We start from the raw sequence: 26,359 nt of genomic DNA, 5'->3' as shown, positions 1-26,359 counted from the left end.
GCAGTACCCCATGAGCTCAGTGACTTAAGGCTAGATGGCAATTTAAGGGTAACAAAACCTCATCCTCAGAGGCAGAACTTGTAACTCTTGTCAAACTAGGAAATTGGCCCAGAGAAACTAGATGCCTTATTCCAGGTGAGACAACCAGGAAGTGCTGGCACCTGGTATCTTCTGGCTTCAGGTCTGCTACATGGCACTGACTTCTGATGGCAATGGAAACATCTTTTAAATAAATGTGAAGACTGCCAAAGCAACTACTTGGAAAGGCAATGATGACCCGAAACCTCCAAGTTCTGATACAGAATGTTGTTTAAAAATCGGCTTCATTTACTTTCTAGCTGTACTCAAACTGTAGTCAACAAACCAACAAACATTTATAGCGATTATGTGTTGTGTATGACACATAATACAAAAATAGGCACATGCAGAATTTACTTTAAAAAATAACTACCAGGTTATTTTGGGAGAGAGGACTTTCCATTTCATAGCAGAGAGGCCCAGGCATGGTCAATGTATGAGGTGCTGCTTTTGTTTAAGGTTATTTGATACAAAGGACAGCTTTTGGGAGCCAGGTAGCCTAGTGATAGTCATACCAAAAACAACCAAAGAGCATTAGTGAAACACTTTTTTTTTTCCAAAGGAGAGCAGATGAGAACAGAACGAAATTCAGACAAGCTAAACAGCACTGGAAGGAGCATGTTGAATTTATTACACTTTTTAAAAAAGTGTACTGCAATTTATGGTTTCATAGGCAATCTGTCATTTCTTGTTTGTATATGGAAAGTTTATGTTCACTGATGTTTGTCGGGTTTGTAAGAATGCAAAATTAAAAGAAAAAATAATTTTGGGGAATGAGCAAATTAGGGGTGGGCATCTGAAAAGGCTTTATGTAAGAAGATGATATCTCACATGAATCTCGAAGCAAACCAAGGATTAGAGGGGTGAGAGGTGATAAAAGAGTGCATTCCAGGCTCGATAGTCAAGCACAGTGAGAGGATATGGAGTTCCCAGGTGAGCAACAGGACAGAAGTCAATTTGGCTGGACTTCAGATAACAGGAAGTAGAATAATGTATAATAGGGCTTGCAAGGTAGATTGGTGCCAGTTTGTGAAGGGCTTTCAATGCCAACAGAGGAGTTTCTGTTTTATCTCAACAGCAAAAGGGAACCACTGGAGTTGCCCGAGTAGAGGAGTGCCATAGTCAGGAAAATCAGTTTGGTGGATGGGTGGAAAGGAGAAAGACAAGAGGCAGGTAGAGCAGCCAGGAAGCTATTGCAATAGTCTAGGCAACTGGTGATGCCCAAGTCCCAGACTTCATTGTCAGGTTCTGGGGCTATGGGATGAGGGTGGGGAAGGAAAAAGCTTCCTGGAAGAAATGAAATTTGATCTGGGATGGATTCAGAAATGTGGAAAGGGAGGCAAATCAAGAAAACTGGACAGCTCGTTTGGCTCTGCAAATTCTGATAAGCTTGGCAAATGAATGAATGAATAAAAAGTAAAAATCAAATCAACGAAAAAACATTCTGGTTTCATCACATTAAGATCAGAAAATGCATAATCATACAGTCAAGCTCGTTTCCTTAACCAAGTTTTCCCTTACTTCTAGTTAGAAGGTGGTCTCCAGCAGCCTTGTTGGGTGATGTCAAAAAGGGGCAGGCAATATGCAGATGAGAAGTATTTAGGGCCGTTTTCTCCCATCAGTTACTCCTTCAGGAAGATATAGAGTGTCAGAGAGTTGTAGCCACGTTACAACTTTTGAAATACTTTGAGATTTCTGTAGTTTGCATGCCTGAAGCTTGCTGCATGGGACATCAAACGGTTGTGTTCGTGATCCGTGTATATAATGTGTGAACACATTGAGGAAGAACGCAAATATTGATTCTTCTAGCATACTTACTTGGCAGAGGTGATTGTATAATCACAAAGGTGGTTTTCCCAGGGTGAGGTTTATTCAGTGCACTCAAGATAGGCTGATGTCTGCGATTTCCCTGAATGTGGGAAACTTGACTGTATATTTTATGGTAATGAGGGACTGTGTTTGCAGTCTCCCCTGAAAAACTTGAAATAATGTTAGATTTACGAGTTTGCTTTCAGTTTACTCTGTAACCAGATAAAAGTCTGGAGTTTTAAGAAGCTTAATTTCTAGCAGGTTGTCTGTTGTGGCCTAGGAGAGTTTAATAATGAAAGTCTTCTGTTTATGTTACTGAACTTTGAGATGATTTTGGTGAAAAAAGCCCATGTCTAATTTAGATTTCTGAACAATGTTTTTGAGGGTGTAGTCAGTAAAAATTTAAGTACCTACTATGTGCAAGACCCGGTCCTGACCTTAATGCTACTTTTAAAGTACGTAATTTACCCACACTGTCTATTTTCCCATCTCATGCTCTTTTGCCCATATACTCTTTATCCTCCTGTTTGTATCCATCAAAACCGTAAGTAGTTGCTAGGCTCCACCTCAAATGCCACATCCCTCATGATTCCCTTAAAAATATTTTAAAGCAAGTCAGTCATGGCCTGATTTTCCATAGTTGATTAACCTTTTGCCTTCTTGTCATAAACTTCAATAAGGCTTTATTTATGGAATGCCTAATATAATTCCTAAAATTCTAGATGAAATCCCTAAATGAAAAGGAAAAATATTTCTCTAGTCATACCTCTAGTAATACTTTTGAATTTTTTTAATGCATTCTTCATATTCTGTTATATATTACATACATGTGTAGTGTCACCTCTCCTCTCCCTCTCACCCCATTAGATTATAAAGTTCTTGAAAGGCAGGGACCATGTCTTGTTAGCTTTCTATTCTCTGCTCCACCCACCATATATACTTTGTAAAGCACTTGGTCTGTGCTAAATAAAGAAATGTTTGCTGCATTAAACAAAACTAACTGCAATATACTGCCAGATGCTGCAGATATGTTTGCTGATTTTCCTACAGTTTTTTTTTTAATCTTTGTTACACATTATGGCTTACAGTGTATAAGAGGGGGATTAGAAAATTTTAGAAGTAAAATGCATATAAAAACAAATCTCAGTGCTGACAGACAGCACTATAGGAAATGACACAGCAATCTCTTGGTCAAAGAGAAGGGTTTGTGTCAGAGAATTGGTCACTGAACCAAGAGGAGCTACCCACTCTGTAACCTTAAAAAAAAAAAAGACAATTTCTGTTTTTATTGTCTTCTTCCTTTCTCCTTAACCTTAGTCTTGAAACTCTGTCTCTCAGTCTTCCCTAGATAGAAAGTTAATTCTCCCCTACTCCACCACCCCACCCCAACAGTTGTAGAAGCTATTCCTACTTGGCTTCCAACCAGAGTGTTACTGAAGAAAGCCTAAGGCTGGTCCTCTGGGCCCTAGCCATATCTTCTAGCAAAATAAGTTAATAAAATTAAAAATACAAAACAAAAAGTGCAGAAGAAGGTCCAAATATATTGCGCAATTTAGTTCCTCCCTTGTTAAATTTAACATACACTTTAAAAAATAAAGGGAGATATATGATCTTTTTTTAAATTTTTCTTTGTTTACTAAGTTTATTGATGTTTAAGTTCAGAGGATAGAGACTTGAACCTGTTATTTTATTTGTATTGGGAGCTTCCCTGGGAGGTAACTGTCTCTACCAAAGCAGGTCAGGACCCGGACACAGGGTGGGGGGTGGGGGGGGAGTGGGATTGAGTATCTTGGGTGTAGTAGATACCTAAATCTCCTTGATTTTTCCACACTGCCTCTGACAATTATTACTTGTGTTAAATCCATACTGAAAAACATTTTTAAATAAAGCAATTTAAATAAATTTAATTAATTTAAATGAAGCTATTTGTGAATAGCTACAGGAAATATGGACTTTACAGTATAGCAATTCTGTGATGGAAAAAGCTTAACAAGATCGCCTCCCTCAAAATTCCAAAACAAACCAAAAAACTTTTTCCAAAAAGAAAGATCAAGGGGCAGCTAGGTGTCGCAGTGGATAGAGCACCAGCCCTGAGGTCAGGAGGACCTGATTTCTAATCCTGCCTCAGACCAAACACTTGACACTTACTAGCTGGGCAAGTCACTTAACCCCAATTGCCAAAACAAACAAACAAACAAAAAACAAAACAAAAAGAAAGATCACACTACACTACCATTTACCCAATATGCCAAAGAACTCAGAAAAAAGACTGAAATGTGCAAAAATATTTATAATTCTTTTCCTGGTAGCCAAAAATTGAAAATTAAGAGGGTATCCTTCCATTGGAAGGCACAGACAAAGAGTACGAAAGGAGTACGTTGAATTTTATTATGAATTTGGGGGGGGGGGAAGGCAGACTGAAATAAAGACTCACGGATTCACAGGCAAGCCTCTGTTGTTTTTTCTTTGAATACAGAAATGGTCATGTTCGTTGAAGTTTATATAAAATTATATATTTATATAATTTATGTTTATATAAAATCAGAATAAAAAATAATTTTGAGAAGAGGTGTGAAATCTAGAAAAGCTTTATGTTTGTAAAAAGTGATGCCTGAGCTAAGTCCTGAAGCAAACAAGGGATGCCGATGGATGGGAGGTGAAGAGGGAGTGCATTGCAGGTATGGAAGACAGCCACTGCAAAGGTCCAGAGAGAGGAATTGGAGCAGGCCCTGCGTGAGAAAGGGAAGAAAGGCCAGTTTGGCTGAACCATGTAGAGTGCCAGAAGAAAAGTAATATTGGTGTAATAAGTTCGATTGAGAAGAGCTTTCCGTGCCATTGAAGGAGTTTCTATTTTATCTGAACGACATAAGGGAACTACTGGAATTGCCCAAGTAGGGGAAATGATGTGGTTAGGAAAACAGTTTGGCAAGTGGGTGGATGGATGAAGAAGGGAGAAACTAGAAGCAGGGAGAGGAACCAGAAGGCTCCCAGGGCTCAGACTTCTTAGTACGAGGGTGGGAAAGTTATGGGGAAAGGCTTCATAGAAGATGCATGGCTTGAGCTAGGGACAGATTCGGCAATGTGGAGAAAAGATAGGCGAATAGAGAACCAGCATAATTGTAAATCAGGACGGGCTCGGTATGAAAATAAAAAATAAAACGAAACCAACTCAACGGTAAAATGAATCTGTTTTCGCCCCAGAGGGATATGCCTAATGTTTCATCAGGCAGCTCGTTTCTTTGTCTAAGTTAACAATTTGCTTTGAACGTTGGTTTATTAGATGGCTGTCTCTTGGAGGCTGAGTGAATGACGTCACAAAGGGGAGGCAATATGCAGATGAGAAGTATTTGGGGCCGTTTTCTCCCATCAGTTACTCCCTCAGGAAGATATAGATTAGAGTGTCATAGAGTCGTAGCTACGTTACAACGCTTGAAATGCTTTGAGATTTCTGTAGTTTGCGTGCCTGGAGCTTGCTGCGTGAGACATCGAAAGGTTGTGTTCGTGACCGTGTATATAATATGTGAGCACATTGAGGGAGAAGGCAAATATTAAACGTCATAGCATACTTACCTGGCAATGGTGATTCCATGCTCACGAAGGTGGTTTCCCCAGGGCAAGGCTTATCCATTGCACTCTGGATGGGCTGACCCCTGCGATTTCCCCAAGTGCGGGAAACTCGGCTGCATAATTTATGGTAGTGGGGGACTGCGTTCGCGCTCTCCCCTGATTGCATAGTTATAAAAAACAGAAAATTGTATTTGCGTGCTTTTGAAAGAAACAACGCAGAAAGATTATAGATTTTGTGATACTCGCTTCTGAGACTTTACAGTACACGTCTGAATCTCAGAAATAAGAAAGTATGTTAATGGCGTATTAGTAGGGTGTGTTGTTTTCATCGTACACCCACCTAACTTTTTTTCAAGTCAGTTGGGGAAAAAAGTAGAATATGATTATGAAAAAAGAAACATAGTCATAGTTGTTAACTTCAAAAATCCATAAAACAGGAGGGTACTAATGTAACAGGTTGTTACAAGAAACAGTGTTTTACACCGTTAAAATGAGCTGGAGCAGAATTTGATCTGACTGGCAAATCTAAGAGTGGCATTCATGACAGAAAATACGGTTGTAAGAGATAAGGAAGCTATTATGCTTAAAGGCATGATAACGAAATAATAGAGATAGGAACTAAACTTAAAAAAATAATTTTAGTTGTGTCAAGTGACTGCACTTTCTTTTTATTCAACAACGACTTTTCAGAAGAACCACGGTGTCTGAATGCAGATCAAAACTATTTTCTCTCTCTGGTTGTTCTTTCTCGTTTTTACCTTTTGGCTTTGTTTACAATATGACTAACATGGAACTATGTTTCCTATGATTGTACACGTATAGCCTATATGATATTGCACACCATCTTGGGGAAGGGGAGAAAATTTAGAACTCAAAATCTTATAGAAATAAATGTTGAAAACTAAAAACAAATTTTAAAAATAAAAAAAGAACATGGTCATTTTTTTTGAGGGGGAGGTATCACAAGTTTTCTGCTAGTTTTCCTCTTGGTCACATGTATTCAGATAGTCCTCATTTAAATAAAATTTTGAAAAACACCAGTAATTTTTGAGATACTTGCTTTGGTTTACTCAAAAAATAAACTTTTTTTTTCTGTGTAACTATTTTTTTAAAATATTGAACCAAATCTTTTGATATATCAACTTCCCAAAGAATTCTATATTAGTGAGACAATTACAGGGGACATACTACTTAAGCATGTGATACTGTCAAAAGCAGGTATTATGCTTTTTATAGGAAATAGTGTTTTATTCAGATGCTGTCCAAGATGTACATCATACCCTTGTTTCCATTTCCTTTTCTATTAGGATAACATCTTTCTTAAATAGGACTATTCCACTAGGGCAAAAGACTTATGCTTATGCCAATTAGAAAGTAATATTTTGGGCTCAGATTCTTTACAAGTCTAGCTAAGGGCTCAGATTCTTAAAATCTGACCAATAGCTCACTAATGTTCAAAATCCCTTCTTAATAGTCTGGCCAATATGGCAGATCTTTAATAAACGTTGTTTTTGGCTGAATAAAGGCTTGGGTCCAATTCATTCAGGTAGGACCTGCATGTTACTATTTTGGGGTCCCAGCACCCTTAAACATGAACATTTTGTTGGCCCGCATGGGGAAGCTAACCCCAAGTTCTTTTCCAGCCAAGACTGGAAGTTATGTAAGCTCCTCCTTCTTTTTCACCCTGCAGCTGCGGTCACTCTCCAAGCACCTAGGAAGGCTTGGAGATGTCTTTTGGGCAGACAATTATGAGGCTGTCTCAAACTCGGCCCTGACGCTTTCAGGCTGTTGGTCCATTGGTTTGATTCAAGGTCATGGACCTGGGTAGACCTTCCACAGCATAGAGGACAAGGAGGGACACCCTATCTAGAAAGTATGCCCAATTCTGTCAATTCTCTCGGTGCTAGGGAATTGGGAAAACGGCCAGTGCTCTTTGGTTCCCTGATGCTTACTTACTCCCTTCCCTCTACACCCTTGAATCCTCCTTCACAGAGGTTACGGGGAAAAGTCAGAACAGCTAAAAACATCTTAGCAGATGCTGAAGGTTTTGTGATTGATCATTAAGGAGTTTTGAAACACCTCCTTACAAGCTTGGTCACTCCCTTCTCCCAATTCCTTCCCTTCAGTCAAGAGGGTATTAATCCCTCTCATAAGAAAAGAGAGTTTCACCCTCCCCTCCCCCCTTTGAATTTGCCCTTTCCCTGGTGGTGAAAGGAGGGGGGGGCAGCAGCTACAGTGTGGGCCCTACTGGCAATGGACTTGGCCTTGGGCCCTGCGGCAACCTTTGCTTGGAAGCATCACCCAGGTTCGGCACATCCTGCTCACTCCCCCCACCCCGACCCCCACCTCAATCCCCAGTAGCCATGGGGAGTGACTGAAGTGGGGGGTAGGTCAAGGTAAAGAAGCTAGCCTCTGAACTTGGGTAAGCATGCTCTTCTAAAATTGTAGTTTTAACTATTAATGTTGAGGTGTTGATTTCTGTAAAGTAATTTGGAAATGCATTTAACAAAATTGAAGTCACCTGATTGGTAATGGATTTGTTTCAAGTTTCAAATTGGTGAACTTTTTGTATCAGTTATATCAAGCAACTTTTCAAAGTTTTGTTACCGCTAAAACAATCTGGCTATTGTTGGTTATTGTTCTAATGTGTAAATTTGCCAAAAAGCTTGTTTGGGTTATGGCTTGCTGAGAATTTCCAGGTATATAGAAATAATCTCTACCTACTGGCTTTTTACACCAGGACAAATTTAAATTTGAAATGTAAATCCTGGAAAAGTCTTTCCTAACCTGTGATTAGTGAAACTTAACTGTTTGAGGTAAAAACTCATGGGTCTGTAAATTATTTTATTTTGAGTTGTCTGATGGATCATAATAATCCATCAATAATCAATAATCCACCATCTCTGAGAGAAATGCCACAAGATACTCAGAGAGAATGTAATACAGGTGAGAAGTCTGCCCCTGGGAAAAGCTGAGAGGACAATTTTAGCCTCAGTCTAAGACAGAATACTCCTGGCTCAGTTTCCCCATTATATTCCTTTGAAAAGGAATGTTACCCACTTGGCTATTCCTGAGACTGGCTATGAGGTGGATTTAATATTGCATGGTTGGAAAACTGTGAATTATCAGAATCTAAACAAAGCTAAGGATGCTTTATCCTGTCATATTTGAGCCCTAAATGTTGTCCCTGCTTTATCCTTGGGGGAGCTAGGTGTCAAAGTGGAGAGAGCACCGGCCCTGAAGTCAGGAGTACCTGAGTTTAAATCCGGCCTCAGACCAAACACTTGACACTTTCTAGCTGTGTGACCCTACACAAGTCACATAACCCCAACTGCCTAAAAAAATAGACTAATCCCTGCTTTATCCTTTTATAGAAAATTTCTATAATCAGAGCAAGTGGTCAGTAAAAGATCAATGCAAGTGTGTGAGATCTTGCTGTTGTGACCTGATAGTCATTCAATACTCCCAAACAACTGAAAGTAAATCAGAAACATCTTCAGTTTGGTTTAGGGAGGAGAATTTCAATGATAATTGAAGTGAAAGTCAGTCTCAGCAAATTCAATTATGTAACTATTGAACCCGGGGTGGAAAACTTCTACTTGCAGAAGCTACTTAAATTTTTTAAAAAGTAAAGAGATCAAATAATCCTGCAGGTCAAATGTAAATTATTTTAATGGGGCTCTTACACTTTTACTTCTCCCTCTATCTGGGCCCTGCAGTCTTTTCTGTCAGATTTGTGTCTTACAGACAACAGCCCATTCACCTACTGTTGGTAGCAAACAGAGGATACCAGCCAATGTCCCCTCATCGTCCCCAGATGCAGCCTGTGCTCAGTTTCAGTCAACCTCCTCTTTGGGACCCCCTCAAGGCAGGGACAACTCTTCACTCCTTGCCAGCAGGAAGCAGTTTCAGAAGGCAAGATATTCGCCCCTTACCCCAAAAGAATTTGGGTCCCATTTGTTTGAGGGGGAAATGATGGGGATAGGATCTGAACCCCTAAAAGGAAAAGACCATGTCTTTGGGATCTGGACTCCAAAAAAGAAAATCCTTGGACCTTCCCAAAATCTCTGGCTTTTGCCTGAAGCTGTGATCCATTCAACTAGCATTTCATTGAGGCTAAACTCAATATCCCAATTCAATTTGGTAACCTCCCGACTGCCCCCAGCTACTTCCCACCTTTAATCCTATCTAGACTCCATTCTCCCTTGGCCATGTGGTCCAGGTCCCTGGAGTTCTGTTCACCTCAGCTTACTGGCCACTCCCATCCAGATCCTCCTTAGCCCTCCAGTCAACCCAAACTATTCGGCCACTCCCAGATCCCTCCCACAGTCTTTCGGTATGTAAGATTCATCTTGTCTCCATTAAGGTGCCCAGATTCTTTAAGAGTCTAGCCAAGGGCTCACTAATAATTCAGATTCCTTAAGGGTCTGGCCAATAAAGAAAGCAAGCAAGCAATATTTTGCAGATATTTCTGAATATTCTTTTTTTTTTTTTTTGGAATAAGAGCAATTGGGGTTAAGTGACTTGCCCAGGGTCACACAGCTAGTGAGTATTATGTGTCTGAGGCCGAATTTGAACTCAGGTTCTCCTGACTCCAGGGTCAGTGCTCTATCCACTGCACCACCTAGCTGCCCCAATATTTCTGAATATTCTATGACCTCTCGTTTCGAATTCCAAAAAAGTCAAGGGAACCAAGAAATATGAAAAACAGAGAATTTGAGTGCAAACAGAACTAAAGCTGCAAGGTGCCTGTGTTTTCTTTTTAAAAAAAATAAAAGTTGTAGTACAGTTATTGTTTCCACATCTCAGGGGTTAGAGCCTCGGTGCCCACCCCCCATCTGGTAAATCTGTGTAAAACTTTTTGGCCCTCTATTTGTGCTAGAGAAAGTCTGAATTTTTATGGCATTGAAAGATAAAATCTGTTGATATCATATAATAATATACATAAATTTTATGCATTTCTGAGTTTTTCAACTTTTTCTGTTTGCTGGCCTTTGTGTGTCATTTGTGACTTCCACAAAATACCCCCAAAATTCCTATTTAATTTCTTATGCCAACCCAAGATATACTGAAACCTCAATGGAGAAAGTCTTGATGTGGAAGTTCAGATAATTGTATTACATTTTGTTTGCCTGGAAGTTGGTCTAATTTTGCAAAACTAAACCCAAATCCAGTGTGCTTTCTGCTTTAAGAGCATTAAAGTCTTTACCCACTACATCCCATTTCCACCCCAGTTGAAAGTGTACCTCAACTGTTCTCCCATTTGCATCTGTATAGACCCTAACAGAACTGCAAAGCCTTCTCTCAGGCGTCCCTTACTCTATGATGATTTCCTTAAAAACCAAAGCCATATCAAGACCTGATTTTCAGTGGCTGTTCAATCATTTGCCTGCCTGTCATTAAAAGTATCAAGTGTTTCACCTGGTAGCTACCATAATGCCTAGAATTCCAGATAAAATCTTTAATAAAGAGGTAAAAGGCCCAACCACTCAAAAAAGTTTTTTGAATTTTCTTATGTACTCTTCATATTCCATTTTGTATAATTATTTATGTGCGTGTGTATTGGCAGCTCCATTTACATTACAAAGGTCTCAGAAGGCACAAATGTCTTATCTTTTTATTGTCCACCCCATCCATTATACATACTATTTGGTCCATATTTAATAATGTTTTTGCTGCATTAAACAGAATTACAGTATACTGTCAGAAGTTGAAGATGTGCTGGTTGATTTTCCTAATCTATTTTTTAAAAAAATTATTACACAGGATGGCTTACTGAGTCAGTCAGTCCCCCTGTCCCCCTCCCGACTTCCTGTAGTGGTGGCTGGTATACGGGGAGTGGAATTCTTCTTTGTACTCTACCACCACCTTCTACAGTTAAGGAAACTTAAAGAAGCTGCTCCTACAGTGCTGCTGAAGAGGGCCTAAGCCTGTCTCTGGGCCTTGGCTCTCTTCCAGCAAGATCAGTTTATAAAATTTTGCAGAGAGGGTAATGGAGGATTTTAAGAAATATTGCCTCATGAAACAGAGAGAAGCAGTGAAGGATTAAACAATTTTGAAGAAAACATAGCTATCAAAGACCCAACCAGGACCAAATCTGAAGAAAGAATCTCTACAGATGGTGAGGACTTTTAGACCTGCCTGCAGATGACAATAACTAGTCCAACCTCTGGAATTTCAGAGAACCTCGTAGACAAGATCTATCACCTTTCCAAAGAGTTTGGTCTAACCCACATAACACATAACTCACATATATGCAAAACCAAGTGGATAAAAAACATCTATTTCCAGACGACAGAATTTAGAAATTAGATTAGACAGCCAGCATGTAATAGTTGTCTGTCAAAGTACAGGGTTTCTGTCCCAAAAATATTAGCTTAAAACTGAACTTAGACTTTTGGGACAACCTATGGGAGTGCCCTTGAGATTAATATGTCTGTTTTCTGAGTTACCTTACCTGGCATGTACACTAGACACAGAATAAGCCTGTTTGCTGAAAAGAGCCAATTAGGAGCCTTTAGTGAGCCAAAGTCTTGCTCATTCCCAGATGCCTTTGCTGGTGTTCAATGTACTGACCTTGCTGAGCTGTCCCCCCATGCCTCCAAACTAGTCTAAACTAGCCTTTCGGTTAAATGTTCCTGTAAAACATCCTGCTTCTATGTTCCACCTGTTCCTGGGAAAGACTTTACATTCTTTACCCTAACCCCTCCCCAAAACTCCCCTTTGTGGTTTTCAAGCATAAATTGCCTCCTGCCAGTCCTAGACTGTGGGTTCCTTTGTACCTTGTTCTGGGGCCTCAGCACTAGTGTCTGATTCTCCTCACAAAACGCTTCTACTTTCAACTCAGCTTGGACTCCTCTGCATTTTGAGGGGTAGGCTTTGCTCAGCTGACATCTGTGCGTATGTATTTATTATCTTGGACAGATACTGCAAATGATCAACGTACCAATGCCTGGATCTAAATAAGAGGAGAAGAGCAGGTTAGGTAGCCATCAGGGAATTGAAAAAACTCCTTTAATGGCCCCAAACTTCCTCCAGAAACAAAGGCCCATCTTTTCAATAGGGATATCCTTAATGAGGAAACTTACTCTACCAATCCAAATCAGCATCTTGCTACAGCACTCACAATTTAAGAGGCTTACCCAGGTCATTTGTATTCATCTTCCTGACTCTGAAGCTAGCAATGGGATACACTATACTACATAGCCTGGGGATGATGATAGCAATGAAAAATAGAAAAGAAGAAAAGAAAGAAAAGAGCATCAAAGAAACAAAATCACTCAAAAGATAACAGAAGGAAGTTGGGAATAAACATGACAGTTAATATTATATTAAATATAATATGTACTTTTGAAAATCCCTTCTAAAATCTAAAGGAGTCCACAGTTTTCACATGCCATCTTTGTTGTTCTTTGTAAATTGAAATGCTCCTGATCAAGTTAGTTAAAAAGGAAAAAACCTAACCCAACAGCATTATCTTTCTCAATTCTTGGCAGAAGGAGTAATAGATTATATATGAAGAATGAGAAATATTTATTTGTTAAACAAAGGAGAGCTTCTCCAGTAAGTGGGAATTAGTGGGTAAAGATGCAACAATAACAAAAAAAAGCAGAAGTAAAACATCAAAAAATATGCAGAACAAAATCAAAAAGTTAAGAAGGGGACTAAAGTAACCAGTGCAATTTTATTAATACTTTGTTAAATTTAATATGCACTTTTAAAAAAACTATCAATTGTACAATCCTTGTTTATTTATTTTTCTTTGTATATTCAAAGGTTAGTTGGTCATTAAGTTTAATAGGGTAGGCTGAGGTGGGGTATCTGTGGCCTCAAGGCCAAATGTGAGACCCTTTGAATCCAAACTTCATAGAACAAATCCTCTCCATAAAAGTATTTGTTTTGTAAAACTTAGACTCAATCAAAAGGCTGAACCCAAGGACGTAGAAGGTCCACCCCTGGGACAGGCACTGGTGAACACAAAAGTTTCCCTGGGTTTGGAGTAGTTTTGGGGATAGGGATGGTGAACTCCAGGCCTTCTTGGCTTAGAGGTCATCCTGAAGAGGTCTAGGGGTTTTGGGGTGCTGGGACCCCAAGATCGCGGTACTGGGCCCTGCCTGAAAGAATTCAACTAAAATCTTCTTCAGCCAGAGGAAAAGTTTATTGGTGGTAAAACATATAGGCCGGGTGACGCCCATAAGGACCAGCGGGCATGAGAGGTTCTCAGCCTTTTGAGCATGAGATTCTCAGCATCTGAATGAGGGCCAAGGTGGATCTTAAATACTAAAGTAACTTTGGGTGGCCAGAGAAGAGGGTTGGGTAAAGGGTGTAGGTAACAATTCTAATTGGGGAGGTCTGAGAGATTGAATAGACAATGGGAATAGATAATGGAGGAACAGGAAGGCAGAAGTTTGAAAGGCATCTACACAAAATCAAGGTGGGGCTAGGACTTTCAAAAGGAGACAAAGGAAGGCCTTTCTGGGGCCTATAGACAAGAGGGAGCCAGATTCTATTCAGTGCAAGGGGTGAAGGTGCATCTGAATAAGATCTAAAGGTAAGCTAGGGCTTTCAAGGGAGATGAGGGTCTGGGGCCTGTGAGTCAGATTCCCTTTGGGGCAAAGGGCAGAAGATCTTGGCTTGGGCCCCACCCTCATCAATCCCTCCAGCCACCACTTACTAAGCCTGTTAAGTCAATAATGGAAAAACAATTGTTTTTAAAAAGGAATTTATGAAGGAGAATATGAAAAGCTACAGGAAATGTTAGGACAAGCAAAACATCTGAACAAAACCTTCCCTCTCTAAATCTTAACGCTCCAAGAAAAACAAAAAGCAAAAACAAAAACCCTTCCCCAAAGAAAAGCCTCAGAGCTGTCATCCAGTTATTTCACTAACGTCATCCACACAGCTCTTACTATGTACCAGGCCCGGTGCTATTTGCTTTACAATTACTATCTCATTTGACCAGGGAACACAGGCTTATACCCACTCTGTCCTTCCTCCCCCAGGAAATCAAGGATTTTATCAAATCAATATTTATCCATGCTCCTTTCCTGGCAGCCAAAAATTGGGAAGAAAGGAGGCACCTCCCCGGGGGGGTGGGAAGGAGCCGGAATATCCTGGTGCCACAAGGGACGGCCACGGGGACACTCCCAGCCAAGGGCACAGACCTTCGCGAGGTGACGCGGGGGCAAGACGAGGACCAGGACAACAATTTTCACCATAAAAACATTACACTGAAAAACCACTTTGAAAAGCCTGGGAATGAAGGAAGATGACACAGGCCTCGTGAGGGGGAAGAAAATTAACGCGCAGAAAGACACGCGACCTCTCAGTCACGGCCAGGGTGGAAACTGTTTTCCTAAAAAGCTGTTTTCCAGGACTATTGTTTTCCTGGATTACGCGGATAATAAATATTGAAGTCTTTCTTTTTCGAGTTTTTAAAAAACTGGATCACTATGGTGAGGGGGGTTTGGGGAGGGATGGTCTAACAAAAATGCTTGTTAACTGACAAGAATAATTTTTTTTTTGGCTAAGCAATGGGGTTAATGACTTGCCCAGGGTCACACATCTAGGAAAAAAAGAATAAAAATTTAAAAATTATTAAAATTTTTTTTTTAATCAGCACAGTGCCTGATACACAGTAGGCGTTTAATAATTGGTTGCGGACTAGACTTTTTAAAAAGAAGGCGCACCCCGCGAGGAGGTCCCGCCACTTCCGCTCCCCACGGGCGGGGGCGTGTCCCTGTTCCCACGGCCCTGGACCACGTGCTCCCCGGGATGAGGACCCGGACAATACTCAACAAAGTTTAAAAGCCTTATTCCCAGTCAACCTCCTGGAACATCCACGCTGCTGAGACCATCATCACCACGGCAACAGTGAGGCAAGAGACTGCAACCAAGTGTCGCAAATCGGTAAAGCCCGCCCTCGTCGGCAGCAATCGCCGCCCGTCAAAAATACGGTAAATCGCCCGACCACACCCCAACAACACATTCGCCCCAAGAAAGGCAGCCCCGGAGAAGAACAGCGCCCCCCTCCCCGAGCATTTCCGCACTTTCGTCAGGAGTTACCAGACCTTCCGGCCTCCCGGCTCGCTTTGTCTCTTGGGTAGCATCCACATCCACTTCCGTTTCCGCTCCGAGCGCGAATAAGACGGCGCCTCGGCCCTTCGGCCCTTCCTCCCCGCGAGTCTCGTGCCGGCGCGCGCTAAGCTCCGCTCGGCTCCCGGCAGCTTCTTCTCTCAGAACTCTCCTCCGCCTCCTCCGTCTCCTCCCGTGCCCTTCGCGGCTCCGAAAAGCCGAAGAGAAGTCCGGCCCCGCGCGAAGCAGAGTTGGGAAGCCCCCCCGGCGCCGCTGCCGCCGCCGCCGCCATGGTGAACGTGCCCAAGACCCGGCGCACCTACTGCAAGAAGTGCGGCAAGCACCAACCGCACAAGGTCACGCAGTACAAGAAGGGCAAGGACTCTCTGTACGCGCAGGGCAAGCGGCGCTACGACCGCAAGCAGAGCGGCTACGGCGGCCAGACCAAGCCCATTTTCCGCAAGAAGGCCAAGACCACGAAGAAGATCGTGCTGCGGCTCGAGTGCGTGGAGCCCAACTGCAGGTCCAAGCGGATGCTGGCCATCAAGCGCTGCAAGCACTTCGAGCTGGGAGGAGACAAGAAGAGGAAGGGCCAAGTGATCCAGTTCTGAGCCGCCGCGCCCTGGGCTCGCGGGAGAGAAACGATTAAAACATTGAAGCTCTAGCATTTACGTGCCTCGGTGTCGTGTTTGCCGGGGAGGGGGCGGGCAAGCCTGGGGGAGGCCGGCCCGGAGGGGGGGTGAAGGGGCGGGGAGGGGGTGAGGATGCCGGGGCGGGGGTGCAGAGTTGGGTGTTCCCTAAGTAGGGTGAGGGGGAGCTGGAGGCAGATCGGGAGGAGACTTGGGTTCTGGGGACCGGGGGGGGTTGGTTTCCTGCAGTAATGAGGGGTGTGGGGTCGGGTGGAGCTTGAGAAGAAAGGAGGGAGACCCGGGCTGGATGTATAGATGGGGGGAGAGAGAGTATCTGAATAGAGGAAAGCAACTAGAACCAGGAGCTGAGGAGGTCACTAGATGAGACCCAGATAGCAGGAGGGTTCCTCGCGAGGACACGCATAGTAAGTAGGTGGGTGTGACCCGGGTGAACCCCCAGCAAAGGAGACTGAGAAGTAAGTAGATGTGGCTAAGGGAAGAAACGGCAGGCAGAACTGGCGTGAACTTTAATGAGAAAAATAGAGTGTTAAACGCATAGTTAAGCATCCTCATTTCCCATTTATGGTGGGGAGGAAAAAAAATTGAGTAATCCAAGCCTGACTGTAGGGAGGTTTTTCCCAGGCAAGAAAGCTCATGGATGCTTGGAGGGGGAAGGGGGACAGGTGCAGAGGGGAGATGTCTCCAAGGTGGAATTGACAGGACCTTGCAGTATATTGGATACGTGGAGAATGGTAAGGGGGGAAAAGATAGGGGGATGGGTGCCTGGGAGGATGGTAGCGTCCTCACCATGATGTAAGGGAACAAGATAGGGCTTGGGAAGAAAGGCAAGGTGTTCAGTTTCTGGACAATTGGAGTTTCAGATATCCGTGGGAAATTCAGTGTCTTACCCAAAAGGCAAGTTCATGGTGGGAGATTGGAGCTTATTGTATCTAAAGGAGGGAGGGAAAAAGTAATCTGCATAGAAATAATGATTGTATTCATGGGAGCTGATCAAGTCACCAAATGAGAGAGGAGAGCAAGAGGTCTAACCTGCGCGGTAGAAGAGACTTGAACAAAGATCAGCCAAAGAGGCCAAGAAGCAATCAGAAAAAGGTAAGAGGACCTGGAGGCAGAAAATGGCATGAGCTGCTTTCCTGGAAAAAAAAATGTTGAAGATATAGATAAATTGTGTCTCATTTGCTGTCAACGGTACAAAGCTTTTTTTTTTATTTATTCTAATTGGGTCTCACAGTCACTCGGGCAGAAAGTACAGGGTTGCACATGCACTTAATATTCCACTGCTGATCTGCATTGGGAACTTTAACTTACACACACCCTGGAGGCTCATTATAGTTTATGCAGAATTTATCAGGGACACAGGATCAGGTTAGCCCATTGCACCTCTGACATCCCTAAGTGAACAGGAACCCTTTCCCAAGTAGGAAGAGCTAACATGTTTGCAGATTTGGCTGTTTGCTTTTGGTGATTCCTCTAGAGGTGGTAGTTGCATACTCTGAGGTTCCCCTGGGCGATTAGAGAGTAAATTAGCTTGTGGCATTCAGCAGAGACCTCTACATATGCTTTTTATAAGTTGTCCCTTAAAGGTAATTGATATAATGTCTGTTAGGCTCACCAGGAATTCTTAACCTGGGGTCAGATTACTTTTTATTTTAGTATTTAAATAACTCGATGTAATTTGTTGCTTTGTAATCCTTTGTATTTTATTTTATTCATTTAAAACATTTTGAGGAGTCCACAGGTTTCACTGGACTGCAGTAACAAAAAAATGAAAAGCATCTGTACTAAAAGTTCCACAGAACTCATTTTATTTTCAAAGCACCCAGGGAGTAATTGAATGAATTGGGATTGAATACTATTACCCCTCAATCTCTGTCAGTAGAAAAGGACTAATGCAAAAGAATGAGAAGTGATTGGGTAACAATTGTGTTTGAGTGGTTTTTTGAACTAGCAGTCTTCAGTATTATGTGAACATAGCCAGCCAATTGAGAGGAGTTGTGGGAGGATCCCAAAAGTGAGGAAATAAAAATCACAGGAGGTCAATTTGATTTTATTTGGTTCTTGAGAGAGGCCAACCAGAATTGAGCCACTTAAACTTTCTGTTTCTTTAGTGCCATTGGGGGGGGGGAGGCACTTGAAAGATTATATTTAATTCTCCCTGGAGCCTAGTCTTTCTGTAACTGATAACCAAGTGCACTCCAATTGATGTGGACCGGGTGGGGAATGAAGTGTTAATTTTAAAAGTTTTTACTCTTACTCCCAAACCATGGATGTAACTTGCCCTTTCCCTCTGGAACTTGACCGAGGGATCAGATCTCTGCAAGAGTTCATGCCTCAAGTGTGATTCTCCCAACCTGCCAGTCTTAGCTACTGTTGGTACACGGCAGATAGAATATAGGTACTTTTCTAAAACAGTCTCTGGCTTTTTATTCTGTATTGATTTTTGTGCATAGGTGGGTATGCCTGATTTTAGTCTTAGTGGCAGCCTGGCAGCCTTTGAGTTTGAGATATCAAGAGGTCCTAGCCCCTCAGTGGAGGCTGACTGGCAACAAAAGGGAATTCTTGAATTGAAGAGATTGACCATTAACAGGAAGAGGAGCCCAAATCCTCGTATGATACACCAGCATTCTCTGGAGTATCTGAGACATCGTTGGTAGCTTCTGACCTCATTTAATCTGGGCCAGCCAGAAAAATGACACTGACCTGTAACACCGGGCCCTACCATAGAAGAACTGACTGAAGCCTAGGGGTAGGAACACCCACAATGCTTCCAGGACAGGATGGCAGTCACAGTGCAGACCCAAAGTAACCCTCCCCATAGGGAGGATAGAATCAGACCCTTCTTAATTCTAGTGCCTGCTTTTTAATTAGAATTTGCTGGTGGCTAGAAGACTGGTCCTGGAATTAGGAAGACCTGAGTTCGGATATGGCCCCAGACACTAGCTGTGTGATTCTGAGCAAATCACTTCCCTCTGTTTGCCTCAGTTTCCTCATCTATAAAATAGGGATAATAGTACCTCCTTCCCAAGGTGGTTGTGAGGATTAAATAAGATAATTATAAAGCACTTGGCACAGCACATTGAACATAGTAAGCATTCTAGAAACGTTAGCCCTTATTTTCTGTTTATCCTGTATATATAGCTTGCTTTATATATATCTTAGCCTGCATGTTGTCTCCCCCATTAAACTGTGAGCCTGCTTGAGGGCAGAGGCTATCTTTGCCTTTTTTTTTTGTATCCCCAGTGCTTAGTGCCTGGAATAGATATGGTAGTTGCTTAATAAATGTTTATTGATTGTTCCTAGAGGAAGATGGAATGAAACTTGTCCCCAACATAGGGCAATGCTCATCCCTAGTAAAGGGGGAGAGAGTCAGGTCATAACACTGTTGAATGGCCTGCTGATCTGAACTGCCAAAGGAGAAGGGTGAGCAGAAAAGTTTCATAGATGAGGAAACGGGCACACAGGGTCAAGTGACTTGCCCAGGGTCACGCACCTACTAAGCAAGACCAGATTTGAACTTGGGAAAATGAATGTGCCTGACTCCAGACCCTGTTCTTTTAGTCACTTTATTCACAGTACCACCTAGCTGCACCTTTCTAAGGATGTGAGTATTTTATTACCTGTTTCTAAACTTGGCCTGATTAGGAAAGCTGAGAGAGACAGATGAGAATGTGGTAGCTTGTTGAAATCCTCCTTTTCAGCAAAACTAAAAAATTTCTCCAACCTAAAACCCTTTCTAGACTTTTCCTTTTAACAAAGTGGGTAGTGAAAAATGAGGGCCTTTCTTAAAGAAAGTCGATTAAAGTACCTAGAGTATTATAACTCTTAGATCATGCATTCTTCATCTCTGAAGTGATTGTGTTACTGACCCTTCAAAGGCCAGTCTCCTTCTTTATCTGTTGAAGGAATTCGGCTGATCACTGCCAGAAAGAATACAGCACAAGAATGGAGTGGCAGAAAGTAAAGCGGCTTTATTGAGGGGAAAATATATTGGGGGGGGAGGCTAGAAATATGTCAAGTCCACTGGGAACCCTGATGGAATAAAGCACCAGAGTTTAGGCTAGTGGCTTTTAAAAGGGTTCCTATCGGGGCAGCTAGGTGGCACAGTGGATAGAGCTCCAGCCTTGGAGTCGGGGACCCCAGTTCAAACCCAGCCTCAGACTCATGACACTAGCTGTGTGTCCCTGGGCAAGTCACTTAACCCTGATTGCCTCACCAAAAGGCAAAAAAAGGGGGGGGGGATTATCCGGACATGGTTTTGGAGTGGGGAGCCTGGGCCTGGTGTGCAAATCAAAGTTTGAAGACTGGTGCCAATTTATGCTGGGAAGTGGGAACCCCTGGGGAGTTTGGCAGGACTAGTAGTTAATTTGGGCTTTCTGTTGTAATTGAAGGCTTCACTTGGGCAGGGTAGCTTAGGCAGTTCAGGCTTCCTGGGCCACATTCTGCAGAGTACGGGGGATTTGGGCTTCCTTGCTTCATTTAGTACAGTAGGGAGGCTGCTGTAGTCCTAGGGAGGAACTACTTGTCCTTTTGAAGCCAAGCCTTATCTAGAACTTAAGAACCTACTAGGTGGTACTCTTTTAAATTTTCTTTTCTTTTTTTTTTTAATCATCTTAAGCAAAGGAGACTTTGCCTCAGAAGAGGCAGTAAACATAAGGGGGAGTGGAGGGTTTGTTTGCTTGACCAAAAGTGGTTTTCTCTGATTTGGCTCATGTAAATTAGAAGCAAAGTTACATAAAAGAAATTAAAATACACCATTCCTGTGGGGAGTGGGAGATGCACTTGGAATAGGCTGTAATCTCTACCTACAGTAACCAGCCAATGGGTAAACGGGAGGAAAATTCAAATGGTGAATAGGGAGTACAAAAGTGTGCATCTGTCCACACATGCTGTCACACATGTGGGATGCCCAGTCTTCCCAGGTCATTAATAAAGCTTCCTGATTAAAACACACACACACACACACACACACCACACACACACACACACCCCATTCATTTTTGAATTGTTAAGTAAGAAACCAAATTAGAAATGTGTTACTTAGCAAAGTCAGATAATATGTAAACCTTAAAGTTTCAGCTCTTATCAGGAAAAGCAAAGTTTTGCAATGAATTTTTAAAGCTTAAAACTCCATTTGGAGAAATGCTTTTTTCCTCCACAAAGAATTGGAGTCTTTTTTTGTTGTTTTGTGATTGCTAACAATTTCCAAATTTAATTTAAAAGATTCTCATTCTTGTGGGAAAATAGTTGGAGTTAAGGTTTTTGGTCTGTGGCACACTTAGTTATTCAACAATGGCAAGAAAGATGATTTTATCTTAATCAGCCATGCTTAACATGCACTCATTTAATCAGATCTTTGTTTTTAATTTTTTTTTAACATTAGACTGTACCATGAAAATAATTCAGACATTTGTTTTTCCCTAATGATGTACACTGGAATGAGGGTTTCTTTCATTTATATCAAATTATATCCATTTTTTTCTTGGTCAATGTTCTATTTTTTTTTTATCTGATGCATTGTTTGGATATATATTCCTCCACCATTATGTATTCAATTGCTTTTTCCCAGTTGCTTTAAAAAATAATCAAGATTAAACTTTCTCACCCTTTTTAAAATGGCAGATTATTGGACCTGTGTCTTCTTTTACAACATGACAAATACGGTAACATGCTTTTCATGACTGAACATGTACAGTTATCCTTTCCACATCTTGGGGGTTAGGAGTGTGGCATTCCCCTCTATCTGGAATATCTGCATAAAATTTTTTGGCCCTCCCTTTGTACCAGAGAAGAATACTGAAGTATTGTGGTATTAAAAGATAAAATATGTTGAAATTATACAGTACTATATTTATGCATGTCTGAGTTCTTAAACCATGTAGGCAGCTTTTACAAAACTCCCCCAAATTTCCCATTTAATTTCCTATTCCGACCTGCCATATATTGAAACCCAGATGGGGAAAATCGTGGAAGGGATAACTATATATAACCTCAAGGGAGGGGGGAGGTAAGGGAGGGAAAAATTTGGAACACAAAATTAAAAAAAAAAAAAGAATGTTCAAAATTTGTCTTTACATGTAACAGGAGAAAAAATAAAACTTCCCCCTCTGCTTTGTGGCGCCTCATTCTCTTCCAACTCCTCAAAATGTTAGTGTCTCCGAGCATTCTGCTTGGTTTCCTTCTCTTTTCTATATATGCCCTTCCTTGCTGATGTCACCTATTCACATCATTTAAATGCCCCATCACCCTGATGAGAAAGGGATGACAGAGACACTGGGGTGTGATAAAATCAACATTTTCCTGATGGAGACGTCATAACCTAGGGAGGCTTTACCTTTTGAAAAAAAAAAGACAACTCTGCCCCCAAGACCCCATTGATCTATATAAGACTAGGGTTTCCCTGATACTGCTTTCCTCCTACTGGCAACATTGGGAAGCCTTATCTAAAAGTTAGAGCTCCTCTCCAGGGGACTCAATTCTCCTGCTTCTCTGGTAATAAGAGCATAAAAAGTTCCAGCCATGTGGAGAATGGGCCTAGTCTAGATTTGGTGGGTACCCAACACCATGGGAGTTGCCATACCTTGATGACTTACTCACTAGATGCATTTTCAATAGAGATGAAGGGAGCCATGTCCAGAGAAGCTAAGAGCTACGGTATCCTTGGTACACATGCAAAGCAAACTGTTAAAGACTTCAGTGCTTCATTTCAACCCAACTTCAAATCTGAACTGAGTGCTCGAATCAGAGGCAGAGAAGGGAGTTCTGTGAATAGCATGAATTTTTTTCAAGTCATCAGTGATTGGTCTTTTGCCAGTTCACATCTTCCATTGACCTCTAGCATCTGATACTTTTCACCCACCTCTCTATTCCTTCTACTCAGTATATAATCCTGATTTCTCTGTTTTCCTGCCTCAATGATTACTTCCCTTGATGACTTACACAGCTTGTATTTGCACCTTTCTTCCATTAAGTCTAGTTCTGTATTTCCACTTGCCTCCTAGTGGCACTTTCATCATCTCTAGCATAGGAATATCCTAATTCCAGCTCTCATAAAAGCTAGTATAGTTTTCCTTAAAGGTACTGAGACTATCCTCAAGACTTGGTTAACTCTGGGGACTTATGGCTGTTTTTGTCACTTTGTCACTTAAGAACAAAACAGCCACAAGAATATCCACCCAAGAACTGGCATAGACTTGTAGGATTGGAACACAGCTCACTGAAGTGGGAACTGGGCAGTACAGAGAAAGGTAACCCTGGAATGGCTTTCATAACTTTTCTGGTTCATTTGGTGATTCTGGTTGCTTTCTGTCAAAAGGCAACTTTCTACTCCTGGTTGAAAATATTTAGGAATTCCTTTCCATTTAAATTACAGTAATACTGAAATAACTGTTATAGGCCTAGTTGTAAAATTTGTGTTAAGCAGACTCATTAATCCAGTAATAAACATGTTTGCATAAGAACAGTTTACCACTTCATCACTGGCTTAATGGACTGTCTTCAGGCCAGCTATCTAAGGAAGTAGTATGAAACATTTGATTTGCCAGGTATCATTGAGAATAAGGAAGAAAAGACCTAGGAAATTTGGCATGTGAGAAATTTAAAATATTAAAAAAGCTACTGCTGATCTTCCATTTTTTTCCTTCAAATACCAGCCCTCTTCCCCCAACAAAGAACTGTTACTTCTAACAAAGAACAGTTAAGCAAAACAAACTTTGACCATGCCTGACAGCATATGCATCATTCCATACCAGTATTCCTATATTTCTTGACCAAGAAGAAAAGCATTTATTTCATTATTGGTCCTTTGGAATCAATATGCATTGCACTGATCTAAGATCTGATATCCCTTTAATGTTATTTGCTTTTTAGTACTTTTTGTGTTCTTTTTAAAATATTTTATTTTTCCCCAGTTACATGTCAAAACAATTTTGAACATTCGTTTTTTTAAAAATTGGAGTTCCAAATTTATCTCTCCCTCCCTTACCTTACCTTCTCCCTCCCTGAGACAGTAAATAATTTGTTATAGGTTATACAATTATAGGTTATACAATCCAGCTTCTGACCTCATTATTCAGCCACGACAGCTCTTTCCAAAGTTACCTAAGATCTCTTAATTGCCAAACCGAATTTTTTTTTCAATCCTCAGCCTTCTTGACCTCTCTCCAGTCTTTATCACTGTCACCCATTTCTGGAAACTCTCCTATGTAAGTTTTCCATGACATTGTTCTCCCCTGATTCTCCTGCTGTCTGATTGTGCCTTTGTAATCTTTGCTGGATCAACACACAGGTCAAAGGCACAGTTTGTCCTCCCAGGCTAAGTCCTGAGACCTCTTCTTTCCTCTCACCAAATAATCTAATCTGCTCAATTACCAACTCTATGCATTTGATTCTCACCTAGTCTCCCACCACCAGCTGCCCCTAGGACCTCTTGAACTGGATGTTCCAAACATCTCAAACTCCACAAATTTCAGATATAACTCACTGTTATTTCTGAACCTTCTCCCCTTCCATACTTACTACTTATTAGAGGGCAAAACTGCCCAAGCTTACCACATGTCCTCACTCTCACACCCTATCACTCATATCCAATCTGTTGTCAATTACTTTTTTTGTATTTTCTGGACTGATTTCTTCACTAGGGCTCTCTCAGGAGACTCATTCTTGAGGCAACATCATCCAGTAAGATCTCATCTTGGGCTAGATGGAACAGTCAATGAAAAGCCAGGCCACTAGTCAGGAAGACCCCAGTTCAAATTTGACCTCACTTATTAGCTATGTGAGCCTGACCAAGTCATTTAACATGGTTCATCTCAGTTTTCTCACCTGTAAAATGAACTGGAGAAGGAAATAGCAACCACTCCAGTATTTTTGCCAAGAAAACCCAAATGGGGTTAAAGAATTGGACACCACTAAAAAACAACAAAAATCTCATCAAGCTTGCTACTCTACTTCATTACTACCCTATGACTTTCTGACTGGAGGGTTGAGGCAATGTGCTTGAAACCTCCACGTTAAGGAGAGTGATCAGCTCAGACATTTCATTTCTCACCTGGCAGGACAACTTTGGGATCTCTGACTTCCCCACATTTGGATAACACCTTCTCCTACTCCTCCACTGACCTGTGAGCTCCTTAAAAGAAGCACTTTTTTGGTATTTGTATTCTTAGTGCAGTACAGTGCTCAGCACTGTGCAGGCACTTAATAAATATTGACTATCAAGTCGGTGAAAGCACTTCACAAATACTCTCATTTTATCTTCATAACAATGCTGGGAACTATTATTTATGCCCATTTTACAGATGAGGACGTTAACTCGGACAGAAGTTACATGCATTGCCTATAGTCATACAGCTAAATGTCTAAAGCCACATTTGAACTCAGGTCTTTATGACTGCAAGTCTCATGCCACACCTAGCTTTCTATTTGGGAAAAATTTAACACAACAGGCTTGGTTTGGTCAAAGACTTTTCCTCCCCTAAAAATGCAAACATGAGACCAAGGTATATACCAATAACTCCAACAATTTATTTTTCTGAGGAAAACGCTATTTTCAAGATTCTGCTGTCTTCTAGTTCTTCTATCCTTTAATTGCTCCTCCTTAGTCTCTTTTCCCCAATCCACAAATGGGAAATGAGGATGCTTAACTATGCATTCAACATGTTTTTCTCATAAAGTTCATGTCACTTCCGCCTGCCCTTTTTTCCCTTAGCCACATCTACTTACTTCTCAGTCTCCTTTGCTGGGGGTTCACTCGGGTCATACCCACCTACTTACTATGTATGTCCTCGGAGGTTCCCTCCTGCTATCTGGGTCACATCTGGTGACCACCTCAGCCCTGGTTCCAATCGTTTTTCTCTATGCCAATGCTCCCCCCATCTATACATCCAGCCCGGGTCGTCCTCCTTTAACTCCAGACAAGAGACCGAATGTCACAGATAGATGTCCACATGTCCAAAAACAACTTCTGATCCTTCTTCCCAAACTCCACCCAACCCCCCCCCCCCAGAACCCAAGTCTCCTCCCGATCTGCCTCCAGCTCCCCCTCACCCTACTTAGGGAACACCCAACTCTGCACCCCCGCCCCGGCATCCTCACCCCTCCCCCCCCTTCACCCCCCCTCCGGGCCGGCCTCCCCCAGGCTTGCCCGCCCCCTCCCCGGCAAACACGACACCGAGGCACGTAAA

General features: G+C 41.8%; 1 protein-coding gene and 2 non-coding genes across 3 annotated transcripts; all 3 read left to right on the top strand.

Annotated features, from left to right (window-relative positions):
* The first annotated feature begins 1,888 nt into the window (after positions 1-1,888).
* LOC144454703 (U1 spliceosomal RNA) lies at positions 1,889-2,052 on the top strand. Its single transcript, XR_013483211.1, has one exon. It is a non-coding gene; the product is annotated as a U1 spliceosomal RNA (small nuclear RNA).
* Positions 2,053-5,449: 3,397 nt separating this feature from the next.
* LOC144454674 (U1 spliceosomal RNA) lies at positions 5,450-5,613 on the top strand. The gene has a single exon (XR_013483184.1). It is a non-coding gene; the product is annotated as a U1 spliceosomal RNA (small nuclear RNA).
* A 10,113-nt stretch (positions 5,614-15,726) lies between these two features.
* Positions 15,727-16,195, top strand: LOC110194702 (large ribosomal subunit protein eL42). The gene has a single exon (XM_020967194.2). It carries the CDS (start codon positions 15,819-15,821, stop codon positions 16,137-16,139), a length of 321 nt encoding a protein of 106 aa, XP_020822853.1. The 5' UTR covers positions 15,727-15,818; the 3' UTR covers positions 16,140-16,195.
* The last annotated feature ends 10,164 nt before the right edge of the window (positions 16,196-26,359 follow it).

Source organism: Phascolarctos cinereus, unplaced genomic scaffold (assembly GCF_003287225.1).
Source record: "Phascolarctos cinereus isolate Bilbo 61053 unplaced genomic scaffold, phaCin_HiC Scaffold_726;HRSCAF=1367, whole genome shotgun sequence".
NCBI lineage: Eukaryota > Metazoa > Chordata > Mammalia > Diprotodontia > Phascolarctidae > Phascolarctos > Phascolarctos cinereus.
Note: the sequence above shows the minus strand (reverse complement) of the source record. Positions and strands in the feature narration are given on the sequence as shown.